This window comes from Apium graveolens, chromosome 4 (assembly GCF_009905375.1).
Source record: "Apium graveolens cultivar Ventura chromosome 4, ASM990537v1, whole genome shotgun sequence".
Classification (NCBI taxonomy): Eukaryota; Viridiplantae; Streptophyta; class Magnoliopsida; order Apiales; family Apiaceae; genus Apium; species Apium graveolens.
In genome coordinates, this window is record NC_133650.1 from 124,658,737 (window position 1) to 124,677,028 (window position 18,292).

The 18,292-nt window shown below is 35.3% G+C and overlaps 1 protein-coding gene across 1 annotated transcript; it reads right to left on the reverse strand.

The window, feature by feature from the left end:
• Positions 1-16,722: 16,722 nt before the first annotated feature.
• Positions 16,723-17,380, reverse strand: LOC141719486 (large ribosomal subunit protein uL24z-like). Its single transcript, XM_074521868.1, has one exon. The coding sequence runs from the start codon at positions 17,306-17,308 to the stop codon at positions 16,868-16,870; it is 441 nt and encodes a 146-aa protein (XP_074377969.1). The 5' UTR covers positions 17,309-17,380; the 3' UTR covers positions 16,723-16,867.
• Positions 17,381-18,292: the final 912 nt, after the last annotated feature.

An 18,292-nucleotide genomic window follows, 5' to 3' on the forward strand; every position in this document is an offset into this window, starting at 1 on the left:
TTTCTGGAATTTTTGGTCAATCCAGCAGCAGTTGGACCTCCAAAGATCGTGTTTATCACAGGCCCTCGAGGTCTCGGCCCTCCATAAATGGTGTTTATAACTGGTCCTCTAGGCTGGGGGTTTCGCCCCTGATCGTCTTGGTCCCTCCTACGATCTTCAAAGTTCTTCCTTCCATTATTATTTCTGTCCCCTCCATCTCCAGTATACTTGTTCAATCTTCCTTTTCGAATCAAAAACTCAATTTCATCTTTCAATTGCCTACACTCATCGGTGTCATGGCCAACGTCTTTGTGAAACCTGCAATACTTGCCCTTATCTAGCTTGGCGGGATCAGCCTTCAAGGGCTTAGGCCAGCGAATATCTCTGTCTTTCTCAATCTCCATCAAAATCTGACTTCTGGGAGCATTCAGCTTAGCGTATTCAGTGAACTTTTGCCCAGATCCTCCCTTCTTGGGGGTTGAATCAGGGTTTTGTTCGGTTCTAGGATATTTGTCCTTAGCAATATACTCCAAATCAGTTTTTCATTTCTTGCCTCCAGTGGGCTCATTACTTACTACGGTCTTCCTCATACTTTCTTCAACCTTGATATACTTCCCTGCCCTCTCTTGGAGCTGCAACATGCTCTCAGGGGGTCGTTTGGCCAAAGACATCTTGAAAAACTCATCCCTAGTTCCTTGTTGCAGTGCTATCATGGCTACCTTATCATCAAGGTCTGGGACTTTTAAAGCCTCCTTTGTAAAACGATTCAGGTAATCTCTTAAGGATTCCTTAGCTCCCTGCATAAGACTCATAAGAGATGCTGAACTTTTCTCATGGACTCTTCCACTGATGAATTGCTTAATAAAAGCCTGACTTAATTCCCTGAATGATCCAATAGAATTTGGGGGTAGGCGACTGTACCATCTTTGAGCCATACCCGACAGGGTTTGAGGGAAGGCCCGACATTTTATAGCATCATTCACGGGTTGCAGCAGCAGTGCATTAGAGAATGTCCTAACATGATTAGCGGGGTCTCCCGTGCCATCATAGGCTTTGATAGTGGGCATCTTGAATTTCCTTGAGATATGGGCATTCATTATCTCTTCTGTGAAGGGTGGATTTGGATCATCAGGATCTCCAAGGGGAAGGAGATTGCTTGGATCAGTTCTTGGGATAGCAGCCCTTCTTCTTACCGGACCATCCAGGTCTATGATAGGAGGAGGATTTCTCCCCCTAGGAGGTATGTGGGGTCTGGTGGCTTGGTGAGCCTCCAAATCACGCCTCAGCCTTTGGATTTCAGCCTCATGAGCCCTGATCTTTTCCTGCACTTCTTGGGGATTCGCCCCTGGGGTGCTTTGGGGGCGTTGCCTTCCATCGGCCATTGGCTCTTTTCCAGGATGCCTCCTTCTCGGGGCCACTTCATCATCCGAAGATTCGGAGTCTCTCTCAGTGTATGGACCAGAAAATTCCCGATCCTCAGGGATAGGATCCAAACCTCGTATATAGGGGGGCGACCGCCCTCGTGCTTCGCTTCGCCCAGCATATCCGCTTCCTCCAACCTCAGGGTGAAGGGGCATCCCATAAGGGGGGTTAGTAGTAACAATAGTTGAATATTCATACCCGACGGGTCGAGAATTCACAGGTATATGTATTTGTTGAACTTAAGGATTCGTACCTTGAATAGTCGGGGGAGTTGTCCCTTGTGGCTAAGGATGAGTTGCCCCTGTCTGGGCTTCCCCCTGAGTAGATGCATAAGTTGAATGGGGAGGAACCTCCACGGTTGATGAAATCACCTGGGTTGTCTCTGATGGTGTTCCTTCCTCTAGAGCTCCAATTCTTCTCCGTGTTCTCGCCATGGTTGTTGTTGCGTTCCCCACAGTCGGCGCCAAATGTTACGGATAAAAAACCAAGGTTATTATTCGCTGTATTTATTACTAAGATTCGGGAGCTCAAGGCCTTTAATGGCTGCTCTCGTGTATCGTAGCTTAATTCTGCCTTTACGAGATGCCTACGTATCTCTGTGAATTAGAGAATCAAGCCAAAAAACGTAGTTCTGATTGGTGGGGGTGAGACCCCTTATATAGGTGTTGGGAGTCCTTGAATTGGACTTGGTATAGGAGACTTGGTGGGCAAGTCTCATAATTAGAATGGACTTTGGAGTCCTAGGTAGTAGGAAACTGATTCCTTATCCTTTTAGGTCCCCTTGAGGCTAATCTCCAAGGATTTATATCCTTATCGGGACTCTTTTCAACATCTGATTTGTCCCTTATTAATTAATTACGAATTTAATTAATAATCAGGGCTTTTGGGCCTTTTTTATTCCATCAGGCCGGATCTGGTCCATCAGGCTTAACCTTTCTGGTCTGAGTATCATATATCTTTTTATTGGGCCTAGCAGCCCACAGTTTGTACAATTAATGCAGTATTTAATTATACAATCATAATTTATTTATCCCTATCAGTTATATTCAACTATTATGAACTTAGAAGCATAGAGTTTGGTTAAAAATCTATTAGATAGATAAGATCAATTGTTGTTCACCAAATTATCCAAGAATTATATATGATATAATTGACAACTGTTGTCTACCTAAATAATCATGTTTTAAGGATACCAGTGGTTGACTTAGAACATGACGAAATATGGATCTTGGCTCACTAGAAAGATTTATGGGATATACTTTCTGAATTAATAGTTAGGGCTATTAATTTGATAAAAAAAATAGTGAGAGATATATTATGAATATATCATAATCATATGAACATAAAATTTTAACTCAGACAATCTAATGTTTATTTTGCGCTTTTATTATTGTAGATACTGAGTAATGGCAAACAACATAAACACACTATCCGTACGTTCAGTCCTTGAGAAGGACAAGCTGACAGGAGGAAACAACTTCCTAGACTGGCAGAGGAATTTGAGGATTGTCCTCAGGCAGGAGCGCAAGCTTCATGTCATTGATATTCCTCCTCCAGGCCCCCTTCCTGAGGGTGCTACTGCTGATGAACGAGCAGCACGCACAAGGGATGAGAATGATGCAAATGATGTTGCATGTCTTATGTTGGCAACTATGAGTGCTGAGCTTCAAAGACAGCATGTGCATATGGATGCATATACTATCAATGAGCACTTGCAAAGCATGTTTGCAAGCCAAACTCGTCAAGAAAGGTTCAATACGAGTAAGTCACTTTTTAATTGCAAACAAGGGGCGAGTGAACCGGTTGGCCCACATGTTCTGAAGATGATTGGTTACATTGAGTACCTTAAAACTTTGGGTTTCCCGATTGGTCCGGAAACTGGTATTGACCTAATCATGAATTCTTTGAACAACAAATTCACTCAGTTTGTTATGAACTACAATATGAATGAATTTGACAAAACACCTACTGAATTGTTGCATATGTTGAGAACATATGAGACCAACATGAAGACAGCTGAACCTGCTCCCATACTGATGGTGGGAAATAAAGGTAAGGCCAAAGGGAAGGGCAAATGGAAGGGTAAGAAGAAGATTGGATCTGATTCTACACCCAAGCCAAAGTCAGGTCCCAAACAGGCTTTAAAGCCTAAAGGTGGTGTGGCCAAGGGTGAATGTCACTACTGTAAGAAAGATGGTCACTGGAAGAGAAACTGTCCAATTTACTTGGAGGATCTGAAGAAAAAGAAAGCAGTTCAGATTTCTGGATCAGGTATTTATATTATAGAAGTCAATTTGTCTATTTCTACATCTTGGGTATTTGATACTGGATGTGCTTCTCACATTTGTATAAATGTGCAGGGCCTGCAGAGAAGTAGAACTTTGGCTAAGGGAGAAGTGGACCTAAGAGTAGGCAATGGAGCAAAAGTTGCTGCTTTAGCTGTAGGGACTTATTATTTATATATGCCCTCTGGGCTTGTTTTAGAACTAGAAGACTGTTTTTACGTGCCTGCGATTCGCAGAAACATTATTTCTGTTTCTTGTTTGGACAAGAAAGGTTTTTCATTTACAATAAAGAACAACAGTTGCTCTTTTGCTTTGAATGATTTAACCTATGGTGTTGCGCGTTTATTTAATGGTTTATATGTTCTTGATTTAGATAACCCTGTCTGTAATATAGAAAATAAACGACTTAAAATGAATGACTCAAATCAAACATACCTCTGGCATTGTCGTCTAGGCCACATAAATGAGAAACGCATATCCAAATTATATAAGGATGGATACTTGGATAAGTTTAATTTTGAATCATACCAAGAATGCGAATCTTGTTTGCTTGGTAAGATGACTAAAGCCCCTTTCACTGGTAAGGGTCAAAGGGCCATTAAACGTCTGGAGCTAATACATAGTGATGTATGTGGCCCAATGCGTGTAATGGCTAGAGGAGGCTACTACTACTTCATAACATTTACTGATGATTTCAGTAGATATGGATATGTATATCTTATGAAGAACAAATCCGATTCTTTTGAAAAATTTAAAGAATACAAGGTTGAAGTAGAGAAGCAAATTGGCGGAGATGCAAGTATTAAGATCTTACGATCCGATCGTGGGGGTGAATACTTAAGCACCGAATTTAGAGAGTATTTGAAAGAGTGTGGTATTGTATCACAACTCACTCCGCCAGGACCACCTCAATGGAATGGAGTTTCAGAGAGGAGAAATCGTACCTTGTTGGACATGGTGCGATCGATGATGAGTCATGCAGATCTTCCAATTAGTTTCTGGGGTTACGCTCTAGAAACAGCGGCTTTCACACTTAACTGTGTTCCTACTAAGAAGGTTCAAAAGACTCCATATGAGATATGGAAGGAGAAACGGTCAGGAATGAACTTTATGAAAGTTTGGGGATGTAAGGCATTTGTGAAACGTCAAGAATCTGACAAGCTTGGACCTAAATCCGAAGAGTGCATTTTTGTAGGATACCCTAATGAAACAAAGGCGTATTATTTTTATAGTCCTTCTGAGCAGAAAGTGTTTATTGCTCGAGATGCTGTCTTCATGGAAAGAGATTTTGTTTCCAAAAGAAACAGTGGGAGAACTATAGATCTCGATGAAGATCGAGAACCGCAAAATAGCATTGAACCTGAAGTGGAACAAGAGCAGAATAATGATAATGCTCAACAAACACAGGTTGTTCGTAGATCTGGTAGATTTCGCCATGAGCCAGAGAGATATGGATTTCTCATGACTCAGTGTGGTGATTTGATGCTCATAGATGAAGATGAGCCTCTCACATACCAAGATGCTATGAACAGTCCAGACTCTAAGAGATGGCTTGAAGCCATGAAATCCGAGATAGATTCCATGTACGAAAACCAAGTATGGACTTTGGTTGATCCACCTGAAGGGGTAAAACCCATAGGGTGCAAATGGGTTTTTAAGAAGAAAAAGGGCATGGATGGAAATGTTCAGACCTATAAAGCTAGGCTGGTTGCAAAAGGTTTCAAACAAATTCATGGTATTGACTATGATGAAACTTTCTCACCAGTGGCTATGGTCAAGTCTATAAGGATTTTACTTGCCATTGCAGCATTTCATGATTATGAAATATGGCAAATGGATGTCAGAATAGCCTTCCTTAATGGAAGCCTTGAAGAGGATGTGTACATGACACAACCTGAGGGTTTTGTCGATCCAAGGAATGCTGGCAAGGTATGTAAATTGCGTCGATCCATTTATGGATTGAAGCAATCCTCTAGGAGATGGAATATCCGTTTTAATGAAATAGTCACAGAGTATGGCTTTGTTCAAAACGAAGATGAACCGTGTGTTTACAAGAAGGTTAGTGGGAGCTATGTGGCATTCATAGTACTATATGTTGATGATATACTACTAATGGGGAATGACATACCTTCTCTAAAGGCTGTTAAGACTTGGTTAGGGAGCAATTTCTCCATTAAAGACTTAGGAGAGGCATCCTACATTCTAGGAATGAGGATCTATAGAGAAAGATCTAGAAGGATGATCGGTCTAAGTCAGAGCACATACATTGATAAGGTTTTGCATCGTTTTGGAATGCAAAATGCAAAAAGGGGATATGTCCCCATGTCTTAAGGGATAACGATCTCTAAGGACCAATGTCCGAAATTATTGGATGAGAAGGACCACATGAATAAAGTTCCATATGCTTCAGCAATTGGATCTATCATGTATGCAATGGTATGTACTCGCCCAGATATCTCGTATGCTTTGAGCATGACGAGCAGATACTAGTCTAATCCGGGTGAAGGTCACTGGACGGCGGTTAAGAATATTCTTAAGTACCTGAAAAGAACTAAAGATTCATTTTTGGTGTATGGAGGAGAAGAGAAACTCGTTGTAAAAGGTTACACCGATGCAAGTTTCCAAACAGACAGAGATGATACTGTATCACAGTCTGGTTTTGTGTTTTGTCTAAACGGAGGTGCTGTAAGCTGGAAGAGTTCAAAGCAAGAAACAGTAGCTGATTCTACAATGGAGGCTGAGTACATTGCAGCTTGTGAAGCAGCTAAGGAGGCCGTTTGGATTCGAAAGTTCATTTCTGATTTGGGAGTGGTTCCATCGATCGCAGATCCCATTGATCTATACTGCGATAATAATGGAGCCATTGCACAGGCTAAAGAACCTAGATCACACTCCCGGGCTAAACATATACTCAGGAGATTTCACCTTATTCGAGAGATTAATGAAAGGGGTGATATACACATATGTAAAGTGCACACAAATGATAACATTGCAGACCCACTGACCAAAGGCTTGTCGCAGCAGAAGCACGATGGTCACACTAGTTCCATGGGTATTAGATATATGGGTGATTGGCTCTAGTGCAAGTGGGAGATTGTTAGTGTAGGTGCCCTAGAGGCAATATATTATTCTTTTAAATCTTTATGTCAGTTGATCATTCAATAAATGTATTTATTATGACCTTAATTACTGCGATATTTTGTTAGCATAATAAATGTCCTTAGAATCATGATACAAATTGTATAGTTTAAGTACATGACTTGAACTTGAGATTATATAATATATCATATTCTTAAAGGTCCCTAGTCGAGTATTATTATATAGGACAATAATAATACATAAATAGACTAGTATGTTGTTTGACAAGATAACCACATCTCATTGGTTATAAGTATGGGGATACTAAAGTCAATACATAGGTACATGTGAGAGTACATGGTACTGGACAGACCCACAGTGAGATTCTTCATGTTTAATAAAGTCATAAGAAAGACTCACAGTGATAATGGTGTAACGATCCTTTGACTTGAAATCATTATATTTCTATACGAGGATTAATATACTTTGACTACATTAAAAGTTACTTTTAATCGGGTGATGATAAAAGTGGACATCGGGTATATCATGAGTCGTATGAGAAATATGAATGATAGATAAAGGATTTAACCCTCCTATAATTAGGAGAGATATTATTGGCCTCTTGATTGAGTGAGATTATAAAAGCATGGCCATGCTCAAATAATGATTTATCTTGATAATCTACTCATGGATCAAGTAAACCCGGATTAAATGTTGAAGAGGATGACTAAATACATGCCTCAAGTTTAATCTATAATATGTATGGTTAAAGGGATTATATTACACGAAAAATATTAATCACGAAAGGTTTTATCTAATCACGATTTAATTATTGTTTAATTGGGTAACAATGATGTATTACTAGATAACGCTCATTGTTTATAATTTTATTAGAGAATAAAATTATTGCCAATTAAATAATAGCCTATAGGGTCGCACAAATAGAGCACTTAATGGAATAGTTAATTTAAATTATGGATTTAAATTAATTGATGATTATTTGAATTTTATTATAATTAAGTAAGACTTAATTGAGATAATATAAATTCAAATTAAAGGAATGTTTTTGCCCATAATAATTAAGTATGACTTAGTTATTAATTAAATAATAGAAATTCGTTTTTATTATTTAATCCAATACCTACTAGGGTTGGGCTTTGTTTTTATGGGCTTTTTTAATCAGCCATTATAAATACATAATGATAGGTTAAAGAGGCTTGTACGTTTTTGAGAAAACCCTAGCAGCAAAGAGAGGCAGAGGCAATTCAGATCGTCAAAAAGGAGGCTAGTACATCCATTCCGTAGTCAAGTTCGTGAGACGTTCTTGAAGGTGCTCGTGTGGATACCATAGAGGTGTTTCTCCGAGAGGTAGACACAAAGCGTGATAGCTAGGATCTCCGTTGAGTTCGTGAAAGTTAAGCTCTTGAAAGGTATGATTCGTTATCTCCATAATCTGCCCATAATTATACATGGATCCTGTTTTGGGTTTCAATTTTTTTTGTTTTATTTACGTTTATCCGCTGCCTTTTATACCTTCGGAACCCATCACATCCAAGATTTACGAATTAATCAAGTGAAATAGCACTTCTTGTGCTTCAAACAACATACAAAAGATAAAGTTGTAATGCCGAGTGGTAACTGAAGGCCTCGAGGACAGAAGCCCAAATATTAATAGCCTAGTCCAACAATTACTTTCAACTTCTTTTAAATAACTAAATATATTCATTAATTTTAAATATATATATTAAATATATTGTATATATTTATTTTTTTTAATATCAGTTCAGGTCGGGTTTTTTAGTTCAGTTTTCACTTATAACCGAAACTTGAAAATTAATTTTGATTTTATTTTTTAATTTTATAATTTTGGATTCAGATCGATTTTTGCGGATTAGATTTTAACAGTTTTTAGTAATTTCAGTTTCGGATTAAATTTTTTTGATTTTGTGCTCAGCCCTTGGTAGCTTGTATAGTTTTATGTAAAATTTAACCCCTCACCAGCCATAAAATCTAATACATATACTGAAGATATGCTCATTAGTTTCGATGACATTATTTCATAGAAGACGCCTCAGATCTGCATGCAAGCCAGAACGAACCATCATCTTCCTTGTTAGCGTCATGATTTTAATGCCAACTAATAATGCTCCCTATTATAATCTGCTGAACTATCTTACGGCAGAGCCGATCATAGCGCAAACGGGTGATACTACCGTATCAGGGGACTATCAAATTTATAAATACATTTTTTTAATTACGGGACAGAAAATATTTACCTATTGAAGTTGAGAAGCCTATTAAAATGATTATTTACTTGAGAGTTATACAAGAATGTTACCCGAGACTATACAAGTTACAAAGGTCTATACGGACATCTAGCTCAGGGCCTCCGAGAAAGTTGAGACGGGCCTGAATACACCGTTCGAGTATGTCACAATTGAGATTGAATGGTTAAGTATGTCAAATGAGATTGAATGAATTGTTCATGATATTTACCGGGAAATATATACTTTTAAATTCTTAATTATTAATACTCATTAATGATTTGCTGAGAAACCGCTAGAAGAATAAGTTTTCATAATAATAATTTTTGTTATATTTGATCGGTATTATTGATGGGGGAAAATAATTCCCATTTGGGATTTTAAAATTTTCCGGGCCAGCCCTGTATTTCAATGATGTTTGGACGGAAGTGTGGTGTACCTGCTGATCAGGGATGATGATTGTCAAACACTTCTGGCATGAGAGTTAGTAACTAGTGGTGGTGAATAATCGGAAACAATATTAAAACTAAAGTGCATGTTGTATGAAATTCTAGAGAGTTATTGTGTTTGAGCTTAATAAATTACTGAAAGTGATGGAGTAAATGTGAGAGTAAAATATGGGAATAAGAGAATTTGCATGTGTAAAGCATAATGTAACGTAATATATAACAGAGGATAACTCAACATGAAAAATAAATAGATAAATAATATTAACTATGAAACATAAGAGTTCTGGAGAAAGAAGAATGGATAAATATAAATAATCAAAACATGGAATTAAAGCTCCAAGTCATGGAAATAAGCTCATTTCAATTTTCAATCCTTTATGAAGAATAAAATGTTCAAGTATTTTCAACATTAAATAAGTAAATTGGTTCTGGTATTGAAGATGAGGGATTTTAGTGAATTAAAGTAATGAAGAAGTCTTCAGGTGTTAAACAACTAAAGAATTAATTGAATCAAGATTCAATTCTATATTAGTCGTCTGTCAACCATACCAGTCCACTAGGCGTCAAACATATCAAGAATGGAGTGCCTTGATTATTTTCAGAAGAAATTAGTTTGTACAAATCAGGATGAAGGCTCAAGGGAAGAAAAATTTCCAAGTCAAACAAGGGTTGATGTCGAAATCTGGAAACCATGCTTGGCTCATGTCGACATCTGAAAATTAGAGGAACTAAATGACCTTGGTTTATATTGACATCTGACCAAGGCCCTTGGCTCATGTCGAAATCTGACCAAGGCACTTGGTTCTAGTCGATTTATGGGCTTCAAGGAAAAGACCCTTGTCGACATCTGTAAAGCTATAGCAAGCTCTTGTCGACATCCAAGTTTAAGGCCAGGTTCATGTCGACATCTGGAAGTTAATGTCGATGACTGACTACTGTCGATATCTGAATCTTAGCATTTCAGCTGCAACACATGTGAGGTACTTGTACTTATTAGAGTTTAGTATAATAGGGTATATTAAGGTCAATACATAAAAAATAAGTTAGAGATTTAGTTCCAAAGACCCATCACTATTACTTCTCTATTATAATTATTTTAAAGTTGAGAATAATTAAATTTATGAAAAATAAAATGTCATAATCCTATTTTTATCTATCGATGAAGAATTAGGTACGCGTTAAATATCTCGGTGCATTAATTATATCACAAAAAATAATTATATTTATATAAAGAAATTTAGCGAGTGATTGGTTGATTGCACATTCTAGTTTTCTCTCGATTTTCTAATCATTCTTTATGCTTCTAGTTTTCTTTCTATTCTTCTAATCATTTCATATGCTTCTAGTTTTCTCTCGATTCTTCTGCTCAATTCATATAAAACTTTATCTTCGACTCATCAGTTGTAACTACATCTATCATTTCTTCCTCTACTTTTTTATATATTTTTCTAGTCATATCTCACAAGTCTTATCTCGCACAAAATTAAAATCAATATACTTTTCGTATGTAAATATTCAAATCAAATCCCTACTATTTCACCACATTCTTATATCGGTGTTAATACACCATCATCAATAACATCAACACGATCTAATCAGATCGTTAATATTATTTACAACGTTTATCCGGTGTTTCGAAATTTTCAGGTCCGGTGAATTTTGCATGATCTTGTAACGATTTATCGATGATTTCCTATTACACTTGAAAAAGGCCTAAAATGTCAACATTTCTCACGTCAAATCAGTAAGTTCGTCGTGAACAAATTACTAAACATTGATATATATATAAATGCATATCTCTATACACATACATATATATGTACATATATACATACAGACAGACATATATATATACGTATACACGTATACACACATCACATAAAATAAGGTTGATAACTTCAACATATCTGAAGACAGCATGACTTTATCTGATCTAATTAAAGCAAATTGATTTTATGAAACAATTTTCTTATTATTTAAATAATTTTCTAGACTTTAAATCGAAATTCAAACTCTACTCAAATATACTTTTTAAAGTTTGGATTCATATTTGAAGTCGATTTTAATTTTGGTCAAAACTTAAAAAAGTTCAAAATTCAAGTTAATTCAAAATGAACTTAATCTCTTAATTTGCGATAACCGGTAAATTTTTTCAAGAAAATTATTTTAAAATTTAATGATACACGAAAAAAATTATCCTATTTTATATGAATTGTCCCCCTCGTGATATTATAAATTTATCAATATCTTATTTTTAGATTTATAAATACTTTAAAAAAAATACATATACGTTTTGGTTTTTACTTAGTTTATATATACATGTAAAATATAACATAGTATTTTCAACTTATAAAATGAAAATATGTATACAAACGCGCAACTATTTATTTATCTATTGGTTTATCTATGTTATTTTTATATGACATGCAGTAAATAATGAAAAAAATGCTTCAAAAACGGATGATCAGGCAAACAATATTAGGTAAGTAATTATTTTTAATTTTATTAAATTTTTAAAATGAAATTGAATAGATAATTAGCTAAAATCTATTTTCAGTTTCAGCTAAGCTACCAGATCCGCAAACAGCTTCAAAGACTGATGTTGAAGAAGCTGAACACAGACTGAATTCAACGATCACATCTGCATGGTCTCTTACATTCCGCCTACAACCGTAAAAGTATGTGTGCACTTGCTCTGTTGTTCGTGCCTTGCCAAGGCCATTACAAAACACAAAAAGTGCTCAACATGCAAAATCAAGGCTAATAGACCGGAGGCATATGCTGAAGAATTGTATATTCTGAATGTAACATGTCAGGATACTTAATTAATCATATAATGTTGCAACTAACTTCTAGACTTTTCATATTGGATAATGTCATATTAATATTTTATGTTTCACACTTCACTTGTATAAATGATTAAATGTTGTAACTGTACAATGATGAAATAAACAATTGTAAATTTTTTAACGTTCTTTGATTACGTCTAATATTTTTTTTACTTGAGTCTTTTTTTGAAAAAGAGCTAAATGTTTGTTTGATATTTATAGTTAAGGGCCTTCAGCAATGTTGCTTGCTAAAGCTCTGGAGATAAATTATTAGAATTAAGTGCTAATTTCCTTTTCGTCATTCTGATTAGTGACTTTCCGTTGGTTTCTCGTCTGATCTATTCCTTGTTTCCATTTCCTTGGTTTTCTTTGTGATTCTGATTCATACTACCTAGCCATATGAGAGATAATGATATGAATAGATGCTAATTATTGATTTTTTATCGCCATGTTCACTTTATGCAGTGACCTTGCTCGAAAGTTATATCTTTACGCAAAGTTATTATTTTGGAGCATTACAGTGGACCGTATTTTGCAGCTTTCGGCCAAGATATTTGAACGGCCGCATTGGGAATTTGCAAATTAACGCCTAACTGGGAATGTTGAGCGTCTGATACCTGTAACGTGGAGAGTAAGTAAGTAATATTAGAGCGGCAAATGCCTCCTTGTTCCAATTCCAAGAATTGTTCTCTTTTTGTGAAAGGTTTTAACTTGATGATCTATCTCATTGTGTCTTTCGATCATGTTGATCATGTTAATTTTATGTTGAATAATAAAGTGTGATGGAGGAGGGAAATGTTTTTAGTCCGGAAGGTAAAATGTAGTTTTAGCTTCTTTTTCCTTTGACCAACTTTGTACAAGTGAAAGACTTGTCCGCGGGGACATAGGTATATATGTGTGTGCAGCTTGACTACTTTAGATATATAGTTTGGTTTTTCAACAATGTGTTTGGTAATTTATGACTTGTATGACTTACAGTATAACCGAGCAGATTCTCCACTCCTTTTCACATTTATACCCCGTTTGGATACATAGATTTCATTTCAATTACCGGATTTGATCAAATCTGCTGTTTGGCAAATACCAAGAATTTGGAATTGAATTTTGTTCAAATACAACTCAATTACACAACAAGTTTAAAATTTTGAATTTGAAATACTTGCAAAATACATGTCATTTCAAATGAATTTTTTTACTGAAATTTCTTTTAAGATTTTTTTTTGCAAATAAATTTCCGAGAATTTTTTTCAGAAAACTTTTCTCCAAAAATTATCTCGAGAATTTTTTTATAAACTTTTATATGGGAAATTTTTCCCGAGAATTATTTCTCGGGAATTTTTTCCCAGGAATTTTTTCACGAGAACTTTTTCTCGGGAATTTTTTTCCCGAGAAATTCTCGGGAATTTTTTACCGAGAACTTTTTCTCGGGAATTTTTTCCAGAGAATATTTTCTCTGGAATATTTTTCCCAGGAATTTTTTTCGAAAAACTTTTCTCGGAAAATTTTCCCGAGAACTTTTCTCGGGAATTTTTTCCGGAGAACATTTTCTCGGGAATATTTCTCCCGAGAATTTTTTTCGAGAGACTTTTCTCGAAAAATTTTCCGGAGAATATTTCTCAGTATTGTTTTTTCGGGAATTGTTTCCCTATAATTTTTTCTCAGGAACTTTTTCCCGAGAATTTTTTTCCCTGGAATTTTTTTCGAGAAGCTTTTCTCGGAAAATTTTCCGTAGAATTTTTTCTCGGGAATTTTTTTCGAGAAACTTTTCTCGGAAAATTTTCCCGAGAATATTTCTCGGCAATTTTTTCCCGAGCAACTTGTTTCGCGAAAATTTCTCGAGACCTTTTTCCCGAGAAACATATCTCGGAAATATTTTTCCCGAAAATCAATTCTTGGGATTTTTTCTCGGAAATTTTTTTTTAGTAAATTTTTTCCCGAAAACTTCGGAAATTTTTTCTGAGAAATTTTTCCGGATGAAAATGTTTATTCGGAAAATTTCTAGGAAATGTTTAACGGGAACCTTTTCATCAAGAAATTTTTTCGAAATTTTCTTTTGGGATTCCATTTCGGAAATTTATCTTGAAATGACTAAAATAAAATAAATATTTAAATTTTCTGAGAAAATAATAATAAAAATATTTCAAGTTTTAAGAAAAAATTTAAAACAAAATTTTGGAATTCAATTTCCTGAATTTCAATTTCTTGAATATCCAAACAAAAGATTTGGAATTGAAATCCTGGATTTCAAATTCTAGAATTGAAATCTCGGATTTGAAATGAAATCAATGTTTCCAAACGCTACCTTAGAGGTTTCGAGTGTGATTCGTGTTCCTCGTTAGCTTATCTTTCAAATCTGCTTATATTATTCAAGCATATGATTCTGTTCAGGTATATCACACACCTCTGCTTTCCACTGGACGTTGCATCAGCTATCCCATTTCAACTTTTATATATACTTCAAATTCTCTAGAAAAAAAAAACACATATTAGTAACGCATTTGGTTTCTTAACGTGCTCCAACTCAGGAGACTCGGCCTTGTTAAGAACTCTTTTCCAGGTTCAATATCACTACAGAATCTAAATGAATTTCCAGCAACACTGATGCTCTGGATGTTGATATAGTTTAATAGTTATTTCCACAAGGTTTCCATTAACTTTTTCCAGACTCCTAGATTCGGTCTTAAGCTACCAATAAGAATGAGAATAGTGACTATGAATAATTGAGCTATCCCGTATATAATACAAATCTTTCTACAACTGTTAATTTTCTATAAAACACTGACTTCAAACTAAACATGCTTAATTTTCCCTACTAAAGCCAATGCAAAACATGAAAATAAGAGGCGAATTCACTTGCCAAAGAAATACTATGTACCAAGGAGATGATTCATCAAAGATGAAATTGCATAAGCATTAGCTTATAAACCAAATACAAGAGTGGTATACCCTTCCCTAACATCATGAAAATGATATAGGCATACGACTTACAATCATATATAGAAGCAAACACAACAACAAAATTGCCACACATACTTGCCAAGTTGCCAACTAAAGAGCATATACCATGTGAGGTCTCTAAAATGCTCAATTAACTTTTGTTAATTTAATTTGACATGTAGTCTTAGCAATATTTCTAATCTACAAAAGAACTAGCAGCACAAAATTTCAGAGGCACGTTATCAAAGTTGTTTAATTTTAATAGGATCTGCTGCTACTTGATACACAGGGGAGAGCTACAGCACCAGTCCAACAGATTTAATTCTATAGTATCTCCGTTCACATTCCTTTGAATTTAGGGTTGTGTCAGCATAGAGAAGGACACAAAAGAAAACAAGTCAATCATCAAACACAATATTTTGGTAGTATAAATCTATAATAGTAGCTCCACAAGAAAACATCTTAAGAAATTAACAATTAAGAGATACAATCTCTTGACTATATTGTAAATGAAGAAATAATAAGCTAATTAAGATTTAGAACTTTTTCCATGCTAGAGAATGACACCTGCTTCAATTGAACAAGATTCTGCAAAATCTGTAGGTTTTAAAATTACTTGAACGACATTTGAAGGAAAGTAATGCTTCTAGTTTATCCTAAAATGTGAACAGACAAGAAGCAGCAAAGCACCCAAAATGCATCAAAGGACAGCTTAAATGTCCTAAAACATTCCCGGAAGCTCTAAAATGATGCATTTGCATAAAAGTAATGTAGCCAATTATTCTTTCCAGAATAAATTCAAACATCTCTTCATTTTAAATAACTAATCATAACAATTTTTTTACATATTCATCAATCTCAGAGCTGTACAAAACAAGTCATTATCAATTAAATCAAACCAAAGCTACAACTACCAAACCTGTCTAAGTAATCATATTATCAATCCCGACAAAAACACAAGACACTAACTTAAACACGCTTTTTAATATCACATCCTACTTCCCAACTGATACATAATTAGCAACTAAATTCTTCGTAACAGAGCAACCAAACTTTACTGTAAACCGAACAGTTAATTACACAGCGAAATCTTTCCATATGTCTAGCATTAATACTATTTTAATTTACAACAATCACCACTACTAATCCCAAAGCAATAAATACAAATTTAGTACACAAAACAAATAAATAACATAACAATCTACCATCATTTCAATCTAAACAAAGCTACAACTACTAATCCTGACAAAGTAAATACATTATCAAACATACCAATACACAAGACACTCATTTAAACGCTTGCCAATATCACACATTCCTTACCAATTAATACATAACTAGCACCTAAATCCTTCGCACATAGCAACCCAACATTACTGCAAACCAAATAGTTATTCAAACACCAAAATTTTTGAATACATCTAGCATCTACACTAATTCAATTCACAACAACCACATTATAATCACATACCAACAGAACAATACTAAAACAATTATTTAACGCAAAAGAAGCAATCCATAACGGAAACATTTCGATACCACAAGGTTCAACAACAAGTCTAAAATAAATTCATAACAAAAAGACAAGATAGCGAAATACGAAACATCGAAAAAACACAAACATTTCAATCAATGCTCTGCATGATATCCTCAGTAGTAAACTTAGTCCCCTTATCCTTATCAGCAGCAGCACGACCCTTAGCTTTCCTATCCAACAAACTCTTCCTATCCTTATCCAATCTCAGCTTCGTAATCACAACTTTCGATGGATTAACGCCAACATTGACCGTAGATCCGTTGACTTTCTCGCGAGTAATTCGCTCAATATGAATCACCCACTTACGACGATAGACTTGGACCACTTTGCCCTCGCGCCCCTTGTAAGTGCCACGAACCACCTGGACCTCGTCGTCTTTGCGTACCGGCATGGACCGCACGTTGTACTTGGTGCGGAGGTCACGAGAGAGGGGAGCTGACATGAGGACGCGGCGCACGCTGGAGGGTGCGGTGAAGTGCGCCTTTCGGTTCTTGCGGCGAGAGCTGGTGACGCGGGGATTGTACTTCATTTTGAGTGATTGGTGCGGCTGAGAGAGAGAGAGATACAGAGAGACAAACGAGAGAGGAGAGACAGGGTTTTGGGGGATTTATAAAGGGTGAGATGTTTTTTAGGGTTTTGTTTTGGGCTTTTGGAATTTTGATTGGGCTTTTAGGAGGGGGGGGATTGGATTAATGTTGGAGGGGTTTTGTTTTTATTTTTCGACAAGCAAATTGATGAATTAATAAATTGTAAATAAAAAAAACGTGTTATATTTGTAGATGAATGTAGTTATTATTTATTGAGCGATGTTGAATAACGACTGTCGGTGAGATATATTTGCATGATTGCTAAAAGTATAACTAATGTTATTTAAGATAAGTATACTCCTCACAAAAAAAAAAATAAGTATACTCCTTCTTTAGCAAAAAAAAATTAAAAATAAGTACGCCCTCAATTACAATTTACAAATAACCTTGTTTCTACTTTTGTTTGTTCTAAATAAATTTTTTCCTATTATTGTAATTTGAAATAATTTTTTTTATAATTGCATCGTTTTTAATATGAGAAATTTCAATTAAATGTAAATTTCATCGTTTGACATAAATGGGATGGAGACTGATATTTGTTTTGAAATTTTTTGAATAAGTTTAAGAAAAAATTAAAATTTGAAGCTGAGTATCTGTTCTCATAAATTCTCCTGGGACGATAGAGGATAAACTTTTAACCAATTGAGTTATCCAACCGTGCTAATCTCTAATATTCTCTTAAATGATAAAAAAAATTGCTACAAGACAACTCTCAAGTTCATTAAAAAAAATTATCTCTCCTTTTTTAAAAAAAATCAAAATCTCACTCTTCTCATCAAATTACTCATTTTCTCTCGTTACTATCTTTTTTTATGTGAGTTCAAGTTATATTTAATAACAAACAATTAATATAACTATAAGAAGTATTATTAAAAATGGACATGTTCATTATTGATGGATTGTACAGGCGGTTTGCTCTAAAAGTC